At 40.0% G+C, this 18,403-nt stretch overlaps 1 protein-coding gene across 1 annotated transcript; it reads left to right on the top strand.

Annotated features, from left to right (window-relative positions):
• The first annotated feature begins 3,002 nt into the window (after window positions 1-3,002).
• Window positions 3,003-12,591, top strand: lbh (LBH regulator of WNT signaling pathway). The gene is made up of 3 exons (XM_034114514.1): window positions 3,003-3,251; window positions 7,913-8,015; window positions 10,689-12,591. The coding sequence occupies exons 1-3, from the start codon at window positions 3,223-3,225 to the stop codon at window positions 10,917-10,919; spliced, it is 363 nt and encodes a 120-aa protein (XP_033970405.1). The 5' UTR covers window positions 3,003-3,222; the 3' UTR covers window positions 10,920-12,591.
• Window positions 12,592-18,403: the final 5,812 nt, after the last annotated feature.

The raw sequence follows: 18,403 nt of genomic DNA, 5'->3' as shown, positions 1-18,403 counted from the left end.
ATTTTCTAAAATCCTCTGGAGAAATCTCATTGCTTTTTTGTGCTTACTTCCTGGTTTTAGGACGCGCCACTGCAGCTCTCTCGTCTCCTCTTCACACAGCACACTTTTCGCGGCACACGTACTTACAGCCAATCAGCTCTGAATGATTTGAGATGACGTATGGTGGGGATGGTAGCTCCATGCCCCTCTGGTCATTATTTTTTTGCCACACACATTTCATTACAAAATACTCTGAGCATGCGCAGTGAAGTTTTTACAGTCACCGTTGACTTCACAGCGAGAGGAAGGGGCATGATCAGGTTTTGTCCCACATGGCTCTAAACAGCTCAATAGGCACACACTGTGACTGTAGACACACTAATTAGAAGAACACAGACTAAAACAGCAATGTACAGACGAATCAGATGATTAAACATGATCTTAAAATATATTTTATATATTTTTTTATTTATTTTTTTGCATTTTTGTAATCATTATTTGTAATACTTTCTGCTGACACTAGGTGGGGCTGTGCCCCACCTGCCCCTAATGACCAGTCGCCACTGTACATATTACACACTCGCACACTTTTTTTTTGTTGGCAGTATCACAGAAAGAAGAAATGTAAAAACTGTAATTACTTAATAAAACAGATTTCTTGATTTTTTTTCAAATTATACTAAAAGATACACATACTATAACTAAATTAACTAAACATAAGAATTCTATAATAAGTCATCAATAAGAATTGTCTTTTACATTTTTCTTCAATGCAACACAAATCTTTAAACTATTTGTAATTAAGACTTCATCCTAAAATGTATTAGATCATATTTTTAAAACTCAATTCTAGTTTGTTTGCCAATTCATGCATCACAATTATTAATGATATTAAGAATACTGAAAGATTTAAGGTTGAATAAATCACTGCCATGCACAATAATTGATCAATAAATATCAACCCCTTCATAACAGCAGCTCATGCAGTAACCCCTAACCATTCCATGGACACTAGTGACATCCAGTGGTCATGTTGTGTGAATAACATTTCAAAATACATGTCTTTTGTTATTCAATTTCTTGTTAGGGGGTGCTAAACTCTGACACAGCTGCAGACAAGAGATCTATATAAGACATTGCAAAATTGTAAAAAAAAAAAAAGATGTGTAAAAATTAATAGGTTTATAAATATCTTAGGTTGTTTATGACTCTCCATATCGTATGTTACAGCAGAAGTTCACGCTGAGTGGACAGATTTGACCAAAACAGCAGATGCTCATCAGAAAGTGATGATGTCAGTGAATGAGTCACATCCATAAATAACATCAGCACTCCAACTGAATATCACCAGGCCTATGCATGATATACTGCATTTACATCATTACCAAACACTGTTCATTTTAGCCAAAGTGTATCCATAATACTGACTTCTGAACACTATGGAGTTATACAAATCAACTGACTTTGTTACATCAAACCATATTTCAGATATGCCACCAGGCAACCTCTTCTTGGCCTCTTGTATCTAAACCCCACATGTGTTTCTCCCCAGGAGGGATACTTGAATAGAAGAGAGCCATGTTAAGAGTGTAATGTGTGTCTTCTGTGGAAAATAAAGCTTGTTATTTATGCTTTTGTGAATACATCCAAACTTGTTCTCACTGTATGTTTGTTATATTCCAACCTCTTTAGTTTACCTTTTGCTCAGGGTTGCTTTTTCTTGAGTCAAATGCTGATGGGAAATAGTTTAAGTTTCATTATTGCTATTAGTAAAGACTTCCTTTATTGGAAGTGAGCTCAAATGATTTACAGGAATTAGCTGAGTAGAGGGGAAGCCTTGAGTATGGAAACTGGGCATAATTGTAAAACCAACATTTTGCTAAAGAGAAGTCAATGTTAAATGATGTTGGTTTAAACATTATTTTAACATTAACACATTTTTAAATGACTTGTAAATAGTTGGAGTTTGTATAAGATTTAAAATAGACTCTGCGCTCAGCTTTTTGGAAAATGAGATTCAAGAATTGTTTGTTTCCACACTGTTTACTTCCCTGCCGGGCATGTGTGCCATCTGCCGTCACCCAGGAGACTTTAATAAAGGGCATTTGAAAAGTGCCAGATTTGCTGAAGCTGTGAGCTGAATTATGATGTTGTGTTTATGTCACCAAAAGGATAATGGATCCAATGAAAGATTTAGAATAGTATAGTGCAGTATAGTATTAATAACATACTGTGCACTGCATTTCCTAATGACTTAACCACTGTTTGTTTATTTATAGAAATAAGAAATCAAACACTTACCATTGGGTGGTCACAAGGTGGCGGTAGAGGCCCACTTGCATTTTACTCTGTATCCCTAAAACTGCAGAACCTCATGTGCACCTGCCTTCTTCGAGCCAAATGTACATACAGTACAATGCGTGCAGGGTAAACAACAACTGGGCTTTTTATAAGGTGTGAATTTCAACGTTGTGCTAAAGGTCCTGGCCATAGTGTAAACAAGATGAGGTGTTGGAAAATCAGGCTTATTATACTTTAAGGACATCATTTTTAATAAATTCACGAAACAGCCTGCGTGTGTAGACTACTCTGCATGCTTTGTTTATAATGTAAATTAAAAGGCAAAACTCTGCAGAAAGAGAACCATCCATTGCTGCTGCAGACATTGACTTGCCCTTGGAATATATTTGTGAATGAACCCAGGCAGTGGAGCTCTATCCCTCCTCATTTGGATAAATGTCACGCGTTACCTAACAAGCGAATCAGTGTGTTTTTTTGTCATTCAAGAGAGGGTTAGACTTTCATTTTGTTGCCGTGGAGACTACAAATCAATAGCATCATGCAGTATCTTCTTGCCCATTCCCAATGAGAAGGTTCAGTCGCTGCTGCCGTCATCAGGGCTCGAGGGGCGGAGGGGTTCGAGTCACCTGTGCTCTGATTGGCTCCTGCTGGTTATGCGCTGCCATTGAGGTTTTTTGGCCCGTGCAGAGAGGAGGTGTGTCTCCGGCTGAACAAGCAGACGCCTCTCGCATAAATACTCAACACAGCTGAGGTGATGATCAGACGCACCAAATTATAGAGCTGTGTTTTGTTCTCAGACTTTTTTCCCGCAGAGTTACTTTCGGTTTACGTGAACGTGCTGTGCTGTGCTGCCGTGGAGAGAGGAAAGAAAGAGAAAAAGTAGTCCCCGGCTGTCATTAGATAGATTCCCCAATCAGCAGAATTGGCAGCAGGTGTGAATTCATGTCTGTTTTTTCCCCGCATATATATTGGTGAGTACTCGCATCTTTTCCAGTTTCACCTGTCCACATGTTAGCAGCTGAGGTGTGCTTGCCTTGTGCCTGAGAGACATTACTAAATCATGTATCAAACACTGCTTTTGTTGGCTTTGCTCCTGACTGTTAAGAACAATGAAGTATTGTGGTTTGTTTTGCTTGGTGATTTCCCTCAGAATAAGACACCTTTGTTACACCCACTCTTGTTTCCTTTTAAGATTTTCTGTCGGGTGTTGTCCCTGGAGTTGGAAATGTCATGTCACACGGCTTGGATATTTAAACGTTATTCTAGGTCTCAATTTATTTTAAGGAAATGATTGCCAGATTCCAGCTTCATAAGTTGCCTGCATTTGATATGACCATACTCAAAGGTCACAGTGGTCACACAGTGTTTTCTGTCAGCAATTGTTAGGGATAAAATGCACTTAAATAGGCCTACTTGTATTCCTTTTTATTTTTCAATGTTGAAAGTTGAAACACATAGGCTTACTTTGCTGTATCCTCAGATAAAGTAAGACCCTGCATTCATTCTTTGGTCTTTAATACTGCAGGTGCAATTTAAGAACATTTCCTTGTGCCATTCAGCACTCTCACTTGTTGATGTACTTCTTGAAACAGAGAGTGGATTATAAGCCTTTCTGTTATCATACTGCCGATTGTTTTCCTGTCTGTAGAGAGGATATGCAAGATGCTTTGAAACATTGTTTTCGAGCACTGTTCAAACCTCAGCAGGCTTCTGGCTGTCTCTACCAGGAAGTTCAGGCTCGACCTCTTTACTGTAACCACACTTTGCTCTCTTGTGTGTGCCTACTAACACTAGATCAATGTTCTCTTGTCTGTGATGTTACTTTTATGAAAAACATTTTATAAAAAAAGGCTTTTACTTTTATTTTTCAGAGGTATATCTAAAAATCTTTGCGCGTTATTAGATTTGGATGCTGCGAGTTAACCTACGCTGTGGTTTTCCATTTGTCTGAACAGGAAGACATTTTTCTCACAACAATAGCTGGAGCTCATCTCACTTGTATGCATGGCATCATATGAAAACTAAGTGCAAGCTGCTAGACATATAAGGTCAATAAGATGTTCATTCTCACACCCATCACTTAGATTACCACAAGGCACTGGAGCAGTAGCTGATCCATGATTTAATTTCAGCGGTAGACTCAACCCATAGGTATCTGGATACAACCCATTCATTCCATCACACTCCTGGGGGTCTTACTGCGTCCCCGCACCACCCACATACCTGCGCAGCTGTGTGACTCCGGCATGGCACGTCAGCAACTTTGCCCTGTCTCCACACAGGCTGAGATTTATGATAGCTGTAGTAGGAACTGTGGGGTGGCAGAGGGGAAACAATGTTGATAACGCATCATGCATATTCTCCCTCTTGTGGAGTGAGATTGTTGCGGAGATCACTTGGCTCTTGTCATCGCCACTACTTTCCAGACCGGAGCAAGCATGGCCTTGGGCTTTTTATAGCCTTGAGACGGGTGGATGAACCCGGGGCCATGCTTAGGTAATGACTGAGTCTTTGAGCATCTTACAGAATGGTTTTTTTTTTTTAGCGGTCCTAGATAAAGGTGTAAAGCCAGTATGGCAGTACTGACTTTAACAACTAGCTCTGTTAAAATGTGACTGCTAGTGTATGAATGGCTGTAACATGAAGCGAGTGCTACTGTTCACTATATAATGAGGTGAGGTAGTTGTTTTAAAAGTAGAAATGGAAATGGCTGCTTAACACTGGGTCAGCGCTTTTGTCTGCCAAGGGTTGTGATCCACAAAAATATCAGATCATCACTTTTATTAGGCATTTAGTGTATTCTGTGGCAGTAGGCAGTGATACTTAAGAAAACACTGTAAAGGATATCACTGGTCATCTTTCATGGAAATGTAACTTTGAGATATTGCACGAGAAAACTCTAGAACCATTATATGCAATGTTTTGTTCGATCAATTCGATATTACATTTATTTATTGGGAAGACTGAGAAAATAGCAAAATATTTACATTTGGCATTTAAAATTAAATGTTAAACTTGCCTGATAAATAAACCGAAAAAAATTGCTGATGTATTTATAATTGACAAACAGTTTTAGCTTTGAACTTCAGTAATCCTTCCGATACGGGCCTTGGAGACTCAGTCTGTACATGACTAAACTTCTTACATGCTGTCTATCTGTGCCGTGGCATTAGGATGAGCGTTATTGTATGTGGGTCAGGAGTTACAGAGGGTTACTGTCGTCATCATCAGCCACTGTCGTCATCATTGATCAATAAAGGCCATTAGAAACATGCTAGTGCTGATGTATTCTATTGAGCTTACTTTTAACTAGCTGTGGTCCATGCTGATCTTACATCAAACATATACAGGTTACTTTTAAAACACTTAACGTCTCCTTAAGGAATCAAGTATTCATCTCTGTGTGAGGGACGCACTCATCAGCCCTGCGTGACACACAGCAGTAATAGATGTGACTGTGGTCCATGTATGTTTGTTTCCTCCTAGGTTAACTTGTTACTTGTGCACCCCCACTTCCTCCTCATTGTGCCCCTTTATGTTTTATTAGGCCGATGTTCTGTTATTCTTAGCCGAGCAGGATGTTTATACGATCCCCGAACAGAAATATGACTGGCAAGGCCTGAGTGTTTATCTTTCTTTCCCTTCCCTCCCGCTCCTCTTCTCCTCAGGTCTTCACTGTCACTGTTCCTCCCTCCGTCCCCACCTCCGCTGCTTCTTGCGTGCCTGCCTCACCCTCTCTGCATCCCACTCAAAGATGAAATAAGTTTAAGAGCAGCCCCAGCTGACATTATTATTTCCATGTTTAACCTTGCGTTCCTTCAAGCCCCCTCCTTTTTTATTTTTGGACATCCGTCTATTCTTTTGGTCAAGTAAGCCATGTCCTCTAACTGGTGCAGTAAAGGTTACTTTACGTAGATTCAACCAGAAGCCTTTAAATGTTGTGTCAGTTTCCTCATGAGGGAGGTGAGGGGTGTGTAAATGTAGGGATGGAAAAACTGATTGATAGATGCCATTGCTTTAGGGGTTAATGATCTCTGGCAGTGAGTGACTCATGTTACATGACACTCTGCTCCTCAGGATGAATGTGTGTTAAATGTTCTTCGGTATTGACTTCTCTTTGATGACTGCAGGTTTTCCACAACATCGTCAATGTGATTGACAGTGCTTCAAGAAGTTGTAGATGCACAATCTAAAATCCTAAACTCTATAGGCTATATCAGAAAGCCATGAATGGAGCCCTAACTTTTACTAAATTACACTTGTAGCTTCCAAGAGTTTGATGCAAAATGCAAAAAGGGAGAAGATTTGGTCAGCAAACTGTTGAATCCAAAACAAGATCTATTATTATTAAATAATGTGCCTCCATAAACTTTGTCATAAGAGGATTATCGAATTTCCTCAGTTACCTTAGTCTTACTTTTCAATCAAATGAAACCCTAATTCATAAAGATATTATTTGTCCACCACAGTTCTGTGTGACAGTTTGTGTACGGTAAACCTCTTTTAAATTTAAGATAATAAACATGGATATTTTTAGATTTCTGCAAGAAGATTATTCTGAGCGTGAGTTTTGTATGAGTCATACGCTGTTTTGATATGAATAAAACCGGTGAATGGTACAATACATTTCTCTGAACACATGTTAACATAAGTGGTCCTTGTTTTAAAACCATATTTTTAATCATCACTACAGTATAATTTTCACCATGCTGTGGTCCAAAAATAAACATTTATATTTATGATTCAAACTAGGTCAAACAAAGCCCACACAACTCTTCCCTAAAAAAAACCCAATTCCATTAAACCAGATAATGTTAGTCTTTTGTCGTGTTCTGTTTGTCTTGTTCCATATAGCCAGTGACCACACACACCACAGGCCTGTGGCCACTGACCACAAGGCAGCGGGTTTTAAATAGAGAGCGTGAGAAGGCCGCTCAGCATCTTGTCTCAAGACGCATCTGTCAGTCCAGGCCCTGCTTCAAGACATTATTTTGTTGAATATTTTTTCTACAACAACACTGGATAATGAATGCACTGAACATGAATAAACAACCCTTTTGTGATTCTATTCCAAAATGGAAAGTTTGGCCACGCTTTGATGGAATTGAGTGCATCAAGTTCCACCCCAACCAAATACCACAACACGCCCCCAGCACACTCTCACAATGACTGTTTTCTGGTTGCCACTGCAAGAGCACATCAGCCTGCATTTGGAAACGGACACCTTATGCAAGCCATATTGTGTTCTGTGCGGCTTTGCAGTACACATCACAGCACAAACTAGATGTTTGGTTTGATGTGGTCAACATGTGCAGAGGAACAAAACCATGACTTGGGTGTATGCAACATTTGATGGGTTATTGGTTATCTTTAATCTTTGTTCCATTAAATTATAGATTTTTAAGGACTTTTAGTAATTCTTCTTCTTCAGTGTAACCTGTCCCTCTTTAGTATGACTCGAAAGAGGGAGAAAATCTATAAGGGAAATTATTAAAAATCACAATAAATGTTTTAGTGTTAAAAGGTTGCGCGTACATGCCCTCTTGGGATGGCATGCTTTCTCTTTTCATTTGGACCTTGAGGCCTATTGGACAGCATCTAATCAAACTTATTTTTTCTTTTTACCCCGCAGCCCAGTGTTTGTTCCCGGCCGAGATATGACTGAGGTGATGATCAACAGCACCCCCATGGAGGACATGAGGCTCAGCCCCAGCAAGGACAGACTCTCCTTTCAGGTAGGACATGTGCACACTGAAATGCCACTTGCATGATCCCATACCCAGAAAAACTAAATAATGAATAGAAGGCTAAGGAAACATTTCAATAAACCCTTATTTTTCATCATCTATTACGTTGGAGACATTGGAGGTTTGTCCCAACATTAACATACGAGAAGTGTGAGCAATAGTGTGATTTACTGCAGCCTGTAACAGGAATGAACCCTGCAGATTGAGAGAGATGAGAGAAAGCGGCCATCAGGTGGTCTTGACAAGGTGTCGCCAGCGGCTTTGTTTTACTGTCAGCTCAACAGGGCCATCTTGGAAACTAAACTACTTAAACACACAGCTGCTTGCTTATTTGTGTGTCTTAGTTGTCCCCAGTGTTTAGTAGGATTTTAAAGAGACCTATTTTGTATCAGCATCTTTTAAAAATAATGGTTTGATAATTAAAGACCACTTATTTTTCTTGAAAGGAAGGTTAATGAAGCATCGTGGCTGTGGGTTCAGAGGTGCCAATGGTGTTTTAACTGCATGGGTTACAAAATATTCTTCAAAAAAGCTGAGGCTTCTCATTTAACAGGCCTGAAAGGTAATTGTCTATTTTTAAGATAAATAATCTCATAGAAATTGATGTCAATTATTTATCTGAAAGGTTTGCATTCATAAACCTAATACAGTGGCCTTGTAATGCCCTTCAGTACTGTATGTAGATGTCGACTTTGAAAGGAAATAGACTGACCCGGAGGAAGAGCCTGGCTTCCTCTCCAGTTCACACCCCAGCTGTGAGTCTGTCTGAGAGGATGAGGAGCGGATGAGGGGGAGAAATGAGAGGAGGCTGCTGCTTCTTCACTCTTTCCATCCCTATTTTGTATTTACTCACCTCGGCCATTTGCCCAAGGTCCCAGTCACTCCTTAGAGAAGCAGTGATGTTGCCTCCAGTCACTTCCTCAATAACGGGTCCCGGGGGCTTTGACACCATTTGTGTGACAACTAAATATCAGCTGCATCTAGAAAAAGGTTTTGAAATGAATGTGATCTACTAGTGAAGAAGGATGAGGAAATGGTTACTGATTTACTGAATTATCATCTCAAAAGGCAATGTCAGGATTCAGATATAAGGTTGACCCCAACCTTACTCCCACAGAAGATCCTGAAATAGCCTGTATTGTGCCTTGCCGATGATGTGTCGCTGCTTCCTGCCACTAGAAGTGAAACAAGTTATGACATGTTAGCTATGAGTCCAAAGGCAAGGTCATTCTACTGATTCCCCTTGGTGCTGACGCACAGTGAGGATTGGTGATGCAGGTGAGAATATGGAGATACACACAGGCATTAGACTTAAACAGACATGCACACACACGCTTATAATCACACCTCTTAGCGTGGTTCTACTGTATAAGCAGCTGCTTTTGGAAAATGTAAAAGCTGCTGAAAAACATATACATGCTTCTATAACCTAACACACTCTAACATTCATAAGGGATATTTATAGCATTTTGTCTTTTTCCTCTACTCATCCATCTCCTATGGAATTCATGAAGACTTGGACACAGCTGGATCCCCTCTATCTCTTCCCCTCTCGTCACAGCCTCTCTCCTGCCTCTTCTAATGCTTTCTTTCCACTCGGCTCTCTGCCCAGACAGCGACATTGCTGAACCCCCCCCCCCCCCTTCCCTCCAATGTCTTAGAGTGAAATATGCAGGTCTAAAAATATTCATCCACTTTATCCAAACAACAGCAAAAAATGCTGTTCTTGGACCAGGAGTGGCAAGCCTTTTCCCCTGGGCCAGCTCTCCGGTTCCTGAGAACAGAAAGTCTGAGTTTGATATCCAATCTAGCCAGTACAGGGAATGTATGTAATCTCTCTTGTCCAAATGTCTCTCATGCCCTTCAGTTTGGATCCAAACATTTGAGAGAGATGTTTATAAGCAGACGTATCATACTGTTTTTGCAGAGAACGCGGCCGATTTTGATGTTCTTTCCTAAACGTTTTTTCCATCTCTACATTAATATTAAATATTCAGCGCTTACGGCTGACTTTTATTTGAGTTATACACAAATCCCGTCCCAGTAAACCTTCAACCTTTTTCGTGTTTTTACTGTTGATTTGAAATGACCTGGTTTTGTTCTTGTAATCTTCTGAGCATTTGGTGATGTGGTACTGGATTTGAAGTTGGTAAGCAGCTACGAGCTGCTTGGCACAGTGCCTTTCAAAGAATTTAGATGTAACATGATGCAGCATTTCCTGTAAGTCTTACTAGACATGCCTCATTTACCTGTACACAGTCACCAGTGTAACAAGTTCTTTTGCAATTTGTTATTGGGTGAGCACCGGAAAGCTAGCTTGGCTTTTAGAAGAATGTGGGCTGGGCAAGAGCAGGTATGCCACTGGGATCTTAAGCAACCACTTCCCTTCACAGATGTTTAGTCTTCACATCACTTCCTTCACAGTTGTTTAGCCTCGTAGTGGTGCCTGCAACACTTCTACAAGGTTCAAGACTAAGTTCTGGTATACTTAGCACTGATCAGAAATATGCTCACAAATAATTTCTTGCCTTACAAAAGGGGACAGCGTACTCTCCTGGCTTGAAACGACATCCTCTGCCATTCAGAATACAGACTGCATTAACGCCTGAGGTTATTGAAAGATTAATAATTAGTATTTTCCCTCTTTTCTTTGCTCTCCAGATCTTCCCGGACCCCTCAGACTTTGAGCGCTGCTGTAAACTCAAAGATCGTCTGCCATCCATCGTGGTTGAGCCGACAGAGGGAGAAGTCGAGAGTGGGGAGCTTCGCTGGCCTCCAGAGGAGTTTCTGGTCAGTGAAGAAGAGGGGGAGGAGGAAGAGGAAGAAGAAGAGGAGCAGCAGAATAATGGCAACATCCAAAACGGACAGCCAACACAGAATTCTCAGCAGTAGAGGCTGTGTTGCAGCACCCATACTGCCCCGTTTCCTCTTTCTTTCTGATAGACTGTCTTTTCCTGGTTACACTGCACCTCAGCACTCCCAACAAGCTGGCAGACACGGATTCAGTGTTGCGATGCCATCTCGTTGCCCTTGACACCAAAGCCATCAATCCCAAAAGAGAAGCAATACACCCAGGTGACACTCTCACACAATAACGTATCCTCCTGGACTTCAAACCCGCAAAACCAGACTTGAAAAGGACTGACATGCACAACCAAACCATGCCCACCACCATGTGTGTCTCAGCCCAGAACAGATGTCCTGTTGGACAGCGGCAGCTCGGTGCTCCATGGACAGCTCTTACACTGCAGGGGGCTGCAACTGCTCTGTACTTTACTCCGAAATGGCTGGCGTCCTGACCCCAGAGATTTCATACTGGCATACAGATTTATTGTGGTTCCCGTGGAGATTATCGTCTACAGTAACAATGTCCATACCTGTGTTTTCAGTTTCTGGATGGATGTTAGTTATTGTGATTGCCACTGCTGTCCATAGATTTGTTTCTGAGAAGTGTATGTTTTGTGATTTGTCTGTTTTTTGAGAAGTGGGCGTTTTGTGTAAAATGTTACCGGAATCCAACCCCCCCCCCCCCCCCCCCCCCCCCCCCGCAAAAGAAAAAGTCAGGCATTAACAGTAAAAAGCCAACATGAAATCATTTTTAGAGAAGTGGGCAGAAAGTGGAAGAAAATAAAACCAGCATGACCTGCTATGCTTATGCGACGCATTCATTGTACAAAAGCTTGTTGTGCAGTAAGGGCACAGTCACGCAATGATGCTCTCGTCATCACATTGGCCCCTTTGAGCCGTATGACAAAGCAAAATATTACATTAAGAACAAAATCTGAGGCTAGCAGGTGTACTGTTCAAAAGGGTAAAGCTGTGTCAGGAGAGCGCATTATATTTGAGAAAACAATTGATGAAGCAATGTACAGACCAGATGAAGGATGTGTAAATACTTGTACTAAGCCCAACCTGAGGCCTTGCAGTGCGCTGATCTTGTTTTTACTATGGGTTTGGCTTACCTTTTTAAGGAAGGCACAGACTGAGAATCACTTTGAGCTGTACACACCTGAACGGAAAGTCTCTGCTAGTCTTCCTTTTCCTTTTTGACATCATGAAGTTCAGGTCATGGAGACTTCACAATGTAGGACATAGTTCACAAATAAGTAAGGTTATAGCTGACAGTATTAAACTCATTAGTTCACAATAATTAATCCTGATGTTTGCCATAAGCTGTTGATGGGAAATTGTATATGTTCTCTGGTAGTAATGTGTTTTTTCTTTGTCAATTTCAGAAGTTGGTGTTCTTTTGTTCACTCTTTAAATCACCACTCATTGTTTGTCAAAGAAGTCTTGTAAGTTGTAGAAAATGTCACTTGTGTACACAATATGAAATGCTGTTGTAGAAGCATGATTGAGATAAGTCTGTTTTGTAAATTCTCATTGAGTGGCATTAGGGCTGTGTACAGAACATCTCTTTCTCCTGTCACCTACAGTTCCCACATTGTTTTTGTAAAGCTCAGGGAGATTAGCCGCCATCTTTCTCTTGTTTTTTTGTATTTAGACCACTTTTCTCTGTGATGATTACAGAGGCTGTAAATAAACATTTGAATTTGCTATCCAACTGTGTGACTGTTGTGAAAATAATTGACTGAAGAGTAACTGCGTCTTTTATGGTACAAGACGTGGTAAATAAGTAGTTTACATGGGTAATCCTTTAGCGATTTATAGTGTTGTTTCCAAGACTACTTTTATTTTCCTTTGTGAAACCCCCTTCTATTTTCCCCACTCATTTCACCTGCAGTGGTTACAGAAGAGCAGTGTTACTTCCTGCTCGGCATCTTTCGCATGCATAATCTCTCTTTCTCTCAACTAGCACAGATACATGTATCAAATGCCTATATGTAGAAGCGAGAACAGGAAATAGCATGGTTCCTGTCTTCAACTTGTTCACACGCAATCTGACTCCTAGTTAAAACAAAAGCTAATTCCTGAGCACTAAACAGCTTTAATTTCGAAGTTCTTGAAATGTCACTTTTGTAAAAATGATTTTTTTAAATGTGATGCATTATGGAAAACTTTAGTTTGACCTACACATGTTTAGGGGCTTTTTTTTTTACCATTGAAGGAATATCCAGGATAGTACAGCCTATTAAAGTCTGGAAGAAACTCCTCACGCTCGACCCATAAACTCGCCACAATGATACAAGACTAATAAAATGTGGTTCAGTAGAAAAGCTCTAATGGGGAACTGGGACATTTACAAGAATAAACTACTTTTTGATCACTGACACAATGGGAACTTCTCAGGTGATTTGCTATGCACGGTATTATCATTGAGCCAATAGGTCGAGTTTGATTACCTTGTACCGGGAATAGTCCATCAGAGTTTCTGCGCTAGGCCAAAAGCCTGACAGATTGTGCTACGGTGGTACTCTTCCTGGAAGGGGAACAATGAACTGACATTTTATCCTGCTTCCGTCTTCCTGGAAAAATTGAGCATAAAGAGTTATTAATACCCCTACCCAGCTGATAGTGGTGGTCAGCAGCAGAGTGTGTGTGTGTTTGGCCCAAGGGGCTGATGGGAGCCTTCTGAATAGGTCAGAACAGGAATGTCCTTTGTCCCTTTAAAAAAACTGCTCCTTGATCTCCCTGGAAAATGTAATGAGATCATGGAAAGAAGAAATAAAAAGTAAGACAACCGCAGTGTTTGGAGGGACCGCATGAACTTGGATCCAGCTACGCAGTTGTGTGACGTCAGCAAGACACCTCTGAACTTTGTGTCATCTTTCAAATAACACTGGAAGGAATAATGAGAAAGCAATATACTTCAGTTTTAATAAAAAATGGTTATGTATTACTAAGGCCTAAGGGCGTATGAAAGGATGCCCTGAAGCATCTTTCTGCAGGATTTTGATATAATGAGCAGCTCTTCTCCTTCAGCCACTTGTCAGGTGTTTACACAATAAGGAACCTTTGCAATTAAAGACTGTTTAAAAGCAACCGGTAATTGAAATTAGCTTTGCATCTCCAAACCTGATTAAAGCACTAAAGCATATGTAACATCATCAGTTACAATTCCCACAAATATCTCACTTTAAACGCCCTTAAAAACACATTTTCAATCTATCAACACAACATGTTTTGCCAAAATTAGAAAGGTTGAGTTATTTCGCTAACTTTCATTTTGTTCTGTGCTTTTCTCATCAGTTTGAAGTGAGCAAGACTAATTTGGCAAAAGGTAATGTAGAATAATGTCATGTGCCAATCAGGATTTAGCAACATTTGAATCAGAATGGCAATTGTGTGAGTGTTTGCTTATGTTGCCAATGTACAAAAACTGCTAAACCAAGCTGAGCTTAGCAGCTACTGGCTTCAGTGTCATATTTACTCTACCAGCATGAGAGTGGAATCTATCTTCTTATCTGACTCTCAACAATAAAGCCAATGAGAATGTTTCTCAAAATGCTCGTCCATTTATTTATTTAATGTTTATTTGAATAGGGACAGATGTAACATAAACCAATGCAACACAGCAAAACGGTTATAGCCTGAGCTTATTTGCAATGCCTCTCCTTAAATGGTCTTTAAAACACATAAAACTCAACAACAGATACACAATCGACATCTGGTTAGACTTGATTAATAACTATTAATGTTGTTGTTGTAACTTGTATTGTTGCTTATCCAGTCTATTTTATGTTTTGAAAATTGTTTGTGTTTTTATTGCAGATTTGAATCACTATTTTTTGTGTGAAATTAATTTCTTCACACTTTCCCTGTGTTTATCAACCTCTCTGTTGGTGGTCAAAGGTGACAGCACTCATTTTGTAATTGGTAAGATGAGTGAGAGTCACCGAGTATTGGGTGACATAGGGGAACGGAGTGCGTCTCACACACCATTGTTGGCGTGAGACACAGTATCTTTAAATGTGTATGTGTGAGAGCGTGTGTGCCTGGCTATGTATTAAAACTGTTGTCAGAGCCCTCTGAGTGTAGACACTGATAGCTCTTCTAGCTCATTCTTGGGATTCTTTCCAATGGAAACAATCCCATCGCTGATCCCAGTGTGTCAGCGGAGTCTGACCTGCCAACCCCTGAATTCTCCCCGACTCCCAACTATAGTCCACATTAACGCTGCTTCACTGTCTCCCCTCTACATAAACTCACACCATGTACCCATAAGCCATAACATAACCCCTTCCTCTTCAATCTGTCATGTGGAGAAAAATAATGCTTATCCTATTCACTTTTTTCCACTCCCTCTCCTCGTTTTACATCCTTTACCCTCATGTACTTGTTTTCTTGTTCATTCTATTTTTCGCCCTCCCAGACTTTCATCCCGTTCTGTTGTTTCAGCAAGTTTCCCATACTTACATGACAGTAGAAATGTACTCTGCATTCCCACAGTGCAGGTTATGTAATGTAAGTTAACATTTCATTGTAAACAGTACCCCTGCTCCTATAACCTTGCTATTTTAGTGCTGCAACCTTATTGTATAAGCCACCAAGGTTGTGTGTGCATGCATAACTGTGTCTATGAGATTGTGCAAAGCTTGCAAAGGGGCACATGTGCTCAGAGGTTTTATGTATAACCGTGTCTGTTATTATGAGTGCCATGTGCGTAAGGGAAAGATTCTTTTCCCATGGTTCCTCAAGTGTGAGAAGAAAGTAGAGCTCTCAGGACATGAAGCAAAAACTCTGCGGGTTATTTATAACCTGTCTGGAGACGGCCCACCATGCGTAGACACATATCTGGCACTGTCAACAAGGGAAGAGCTAGAATAAGATACGCTGAGAGGCATACAACAAGAAGGGGGGATTAAAAGGTGAAGGGGTCGGGAAAGGAAAACGAAGGATGATGAGGATGTGGAGCATTAAGAACACCTGCACTGAGACCACAGGTACACTTTAACCTAGTACATTCATTTACACAAATACTTTACTTCAGTACAATTTTCAGTTACTTTTACTTTACTTATTTCCACTTTGTTACCTTAGCAACTACATTTCGGGGGAAATATTGTACTATTTTAGTCCACTACATTTATTGGATAACTTTAGCTTAAGCTACCCAAAGTATATAAGTTATTAGCCACACATGTAACAACTGCAACAATAAAGTGATACACACATTAAAGCATCACTCAATACTATCTTATAATATAATAAACATTATTTTGAAATAGGATATTCTGCATAATGAGTACTTGTAATGTCTACTCTAAGTATATATCTATGCTCATACCTTTGTACTTTTACTTAAGCAGGATTTTAATTGCAGTTATTTTGCTTGTAACAGAGTATTTGCATGGAATACTTCCACCACTGACTGTGACATGGATAAATCACATGGTAGAGACTGATTGTCTCTCTTTACTGCCAACTTAGATAAGACTTGATGAGATAAGGCAGAATGCAACCATAGCACTTGGATGCTCACAATACTATAAAAAACAAATGCACAAGTTTTCTAGAAATCAGTGAGTTAACTAATTGTGTTGCATTCTGTCCTTCAACCTTTGGAAACCCCACAGCGCCATGTGATACGCCACTCGAGCACAGAGGACCACAAAGTAGGGACTGATATTCAAAACAAATCCTCCACAAAATCCAAATTAATCAGAAACAAGCATAGTCAATACTCAACAGAGCAGCCTTTGAAGAAATAATTAACTGCTTGGACGGATGACTCTTAGCACACATGGACCCATTCTCTGTTTTACAGGATGATGTAAGGTACATTTTCAACTCATCGACAATATTTTAGAGCTTTGATCAATACAAGTCTGCTGGCATCTGCTCCATACTGTACAGTAGGTCTGTGTGTTAATGTGCTAAACCACAGGCTGCTGCTCTTCCATAGGCTGTTGTTGATATAAATAGACAGCTCATGGCCCTTCCACTCTAATCCTCACTGCCTAGGGACCAGAGTGGAAAAAGGGAGGAAAGAGAGACGGGGTATAAGTTCAGGATATAGACGGAGATAAACATGCAGAAATTAGGTTGCAGAGCTTGGGTTACAGTGATGTTACAGGTGTGAGGCGGAGACATGCTGTCAATGGGAAGTGAAGTGAAAGAGAAGAAGACTTAAGTTAAATCATCCATGTCTGCTCTTTGAACTAGCACAAAAGCACAAGAGGTCATTAGAGGCAGGAATGTTTTTAAAAAAACAGTTCTTTTTTTTTCTCCAAAAAAGCCTCGTTAAAGTGCTATCAATAGAATAGAAAATAAACCAAAACACAGTGTACAATGCCCGCAAAAAGTCACTTTTTCTCTTCCACATGGATTTATGTAAGTGTAATGGCATGTCTAACATAAATTAATGTAGATGGTTTCTACGTTTATCTGTTGCATTTAACTTGGCTTACCTCCCATGTCGTTTTTATCAGCAAACAAAGCTTAAGTGTACGTGTTTTTAATGGATCAAAATGACTGTGATTCTTACCAGAGGGTTTAGATATTTGGAATTCTCAAAGGGAATATGATTAAGAGTAACTGATCAAATTGCTTTTACTAAATTATCTTGGACAACAGCCTTTAATCATGTGGACGTGCTGTTCTTTTGAAGGTGAGTTGGCACTAAACTGAAAAAAGAGCTTGTTTCAAAGCAAAGTTTTTTCCATTCCCTCTGAAGTGATGCGTTGACCCTTGAGAAGTTTATACTGAGAAAGCTATACAGTTCACTCAGTCTCTCAGATAGAGTGCATGCCATAGGGAGCAGGTCATGGAAAAGTCTTGAGTTTGACTAAGTGCACTCTCTCTTTTGCCCTGTCTGTCAGTCCGTCACCACACACACATGAGAGAACATGCATGCTCGGATACGCTCAGACACATTGACCAATCTGTGCACACACATCACTGAATGCTGAGGTAATCTGTAACAGTAGAACACCTCATAACTGTGGGTAAAAGAAACAAATGACACATGCGAGGTTTTATACTACTTTAAAAGGCTATGTTGGGAGGCTCAGTGATGAAGAACATCACCAATACAATGCTTGAGATTTAAATGAGTTCTGAAATATTATTCAAATAGGGATCTAGAACAATGCAACATGAGCCAAATCTCTTAAACGCTGAATAGAGGATTAGTTGGCACAAAAGTAGTAACAGGAATGAACTTTACAGGGGCCGATCATTTCAGTTATACATCACTTAAAGACATTAATGTCACTGCAAAGGTTAAACTTGCAAAAATGAATAAGGCTATTAAGTAGAGTCTGTTGAAACAATGTGAAGTCTATACTGGATGTTTACCTTTAAAAGTTGTAATGAAGTGTAGTGTAGCCTTGTCATGTTTATTGTTAGCCTGTATAAATGATTACAAATATAATTTGATTATTAAATTGGATAAAGGAGTTTTTATCCTCACCTGGTTGTACATGTTCATTTAAAAGTACTGCATTTTGAGACATTTGATGTTCCCAATTATT

The sequence above is a fragment of the Trematomus bernacchii genome, unplaced genomic scaffold (genome assembly GCF_902827165.1).
Source record: "Trematomus bernacchii unplaced genomic scaffold, fTreBer1.1, whole genome shotgun sequence".
Taxonomy (NCBI): Eukaryota; Metazoa; Chordata; class Actinopteri; order Perciformes; family Nototheniidae; genus Trematomus; species Trematomus bernacchii.
Note: the sequence above shows the minus strand (reverse complement) of the source record. Positions and strands in the feature narration are given on the sequence as shown.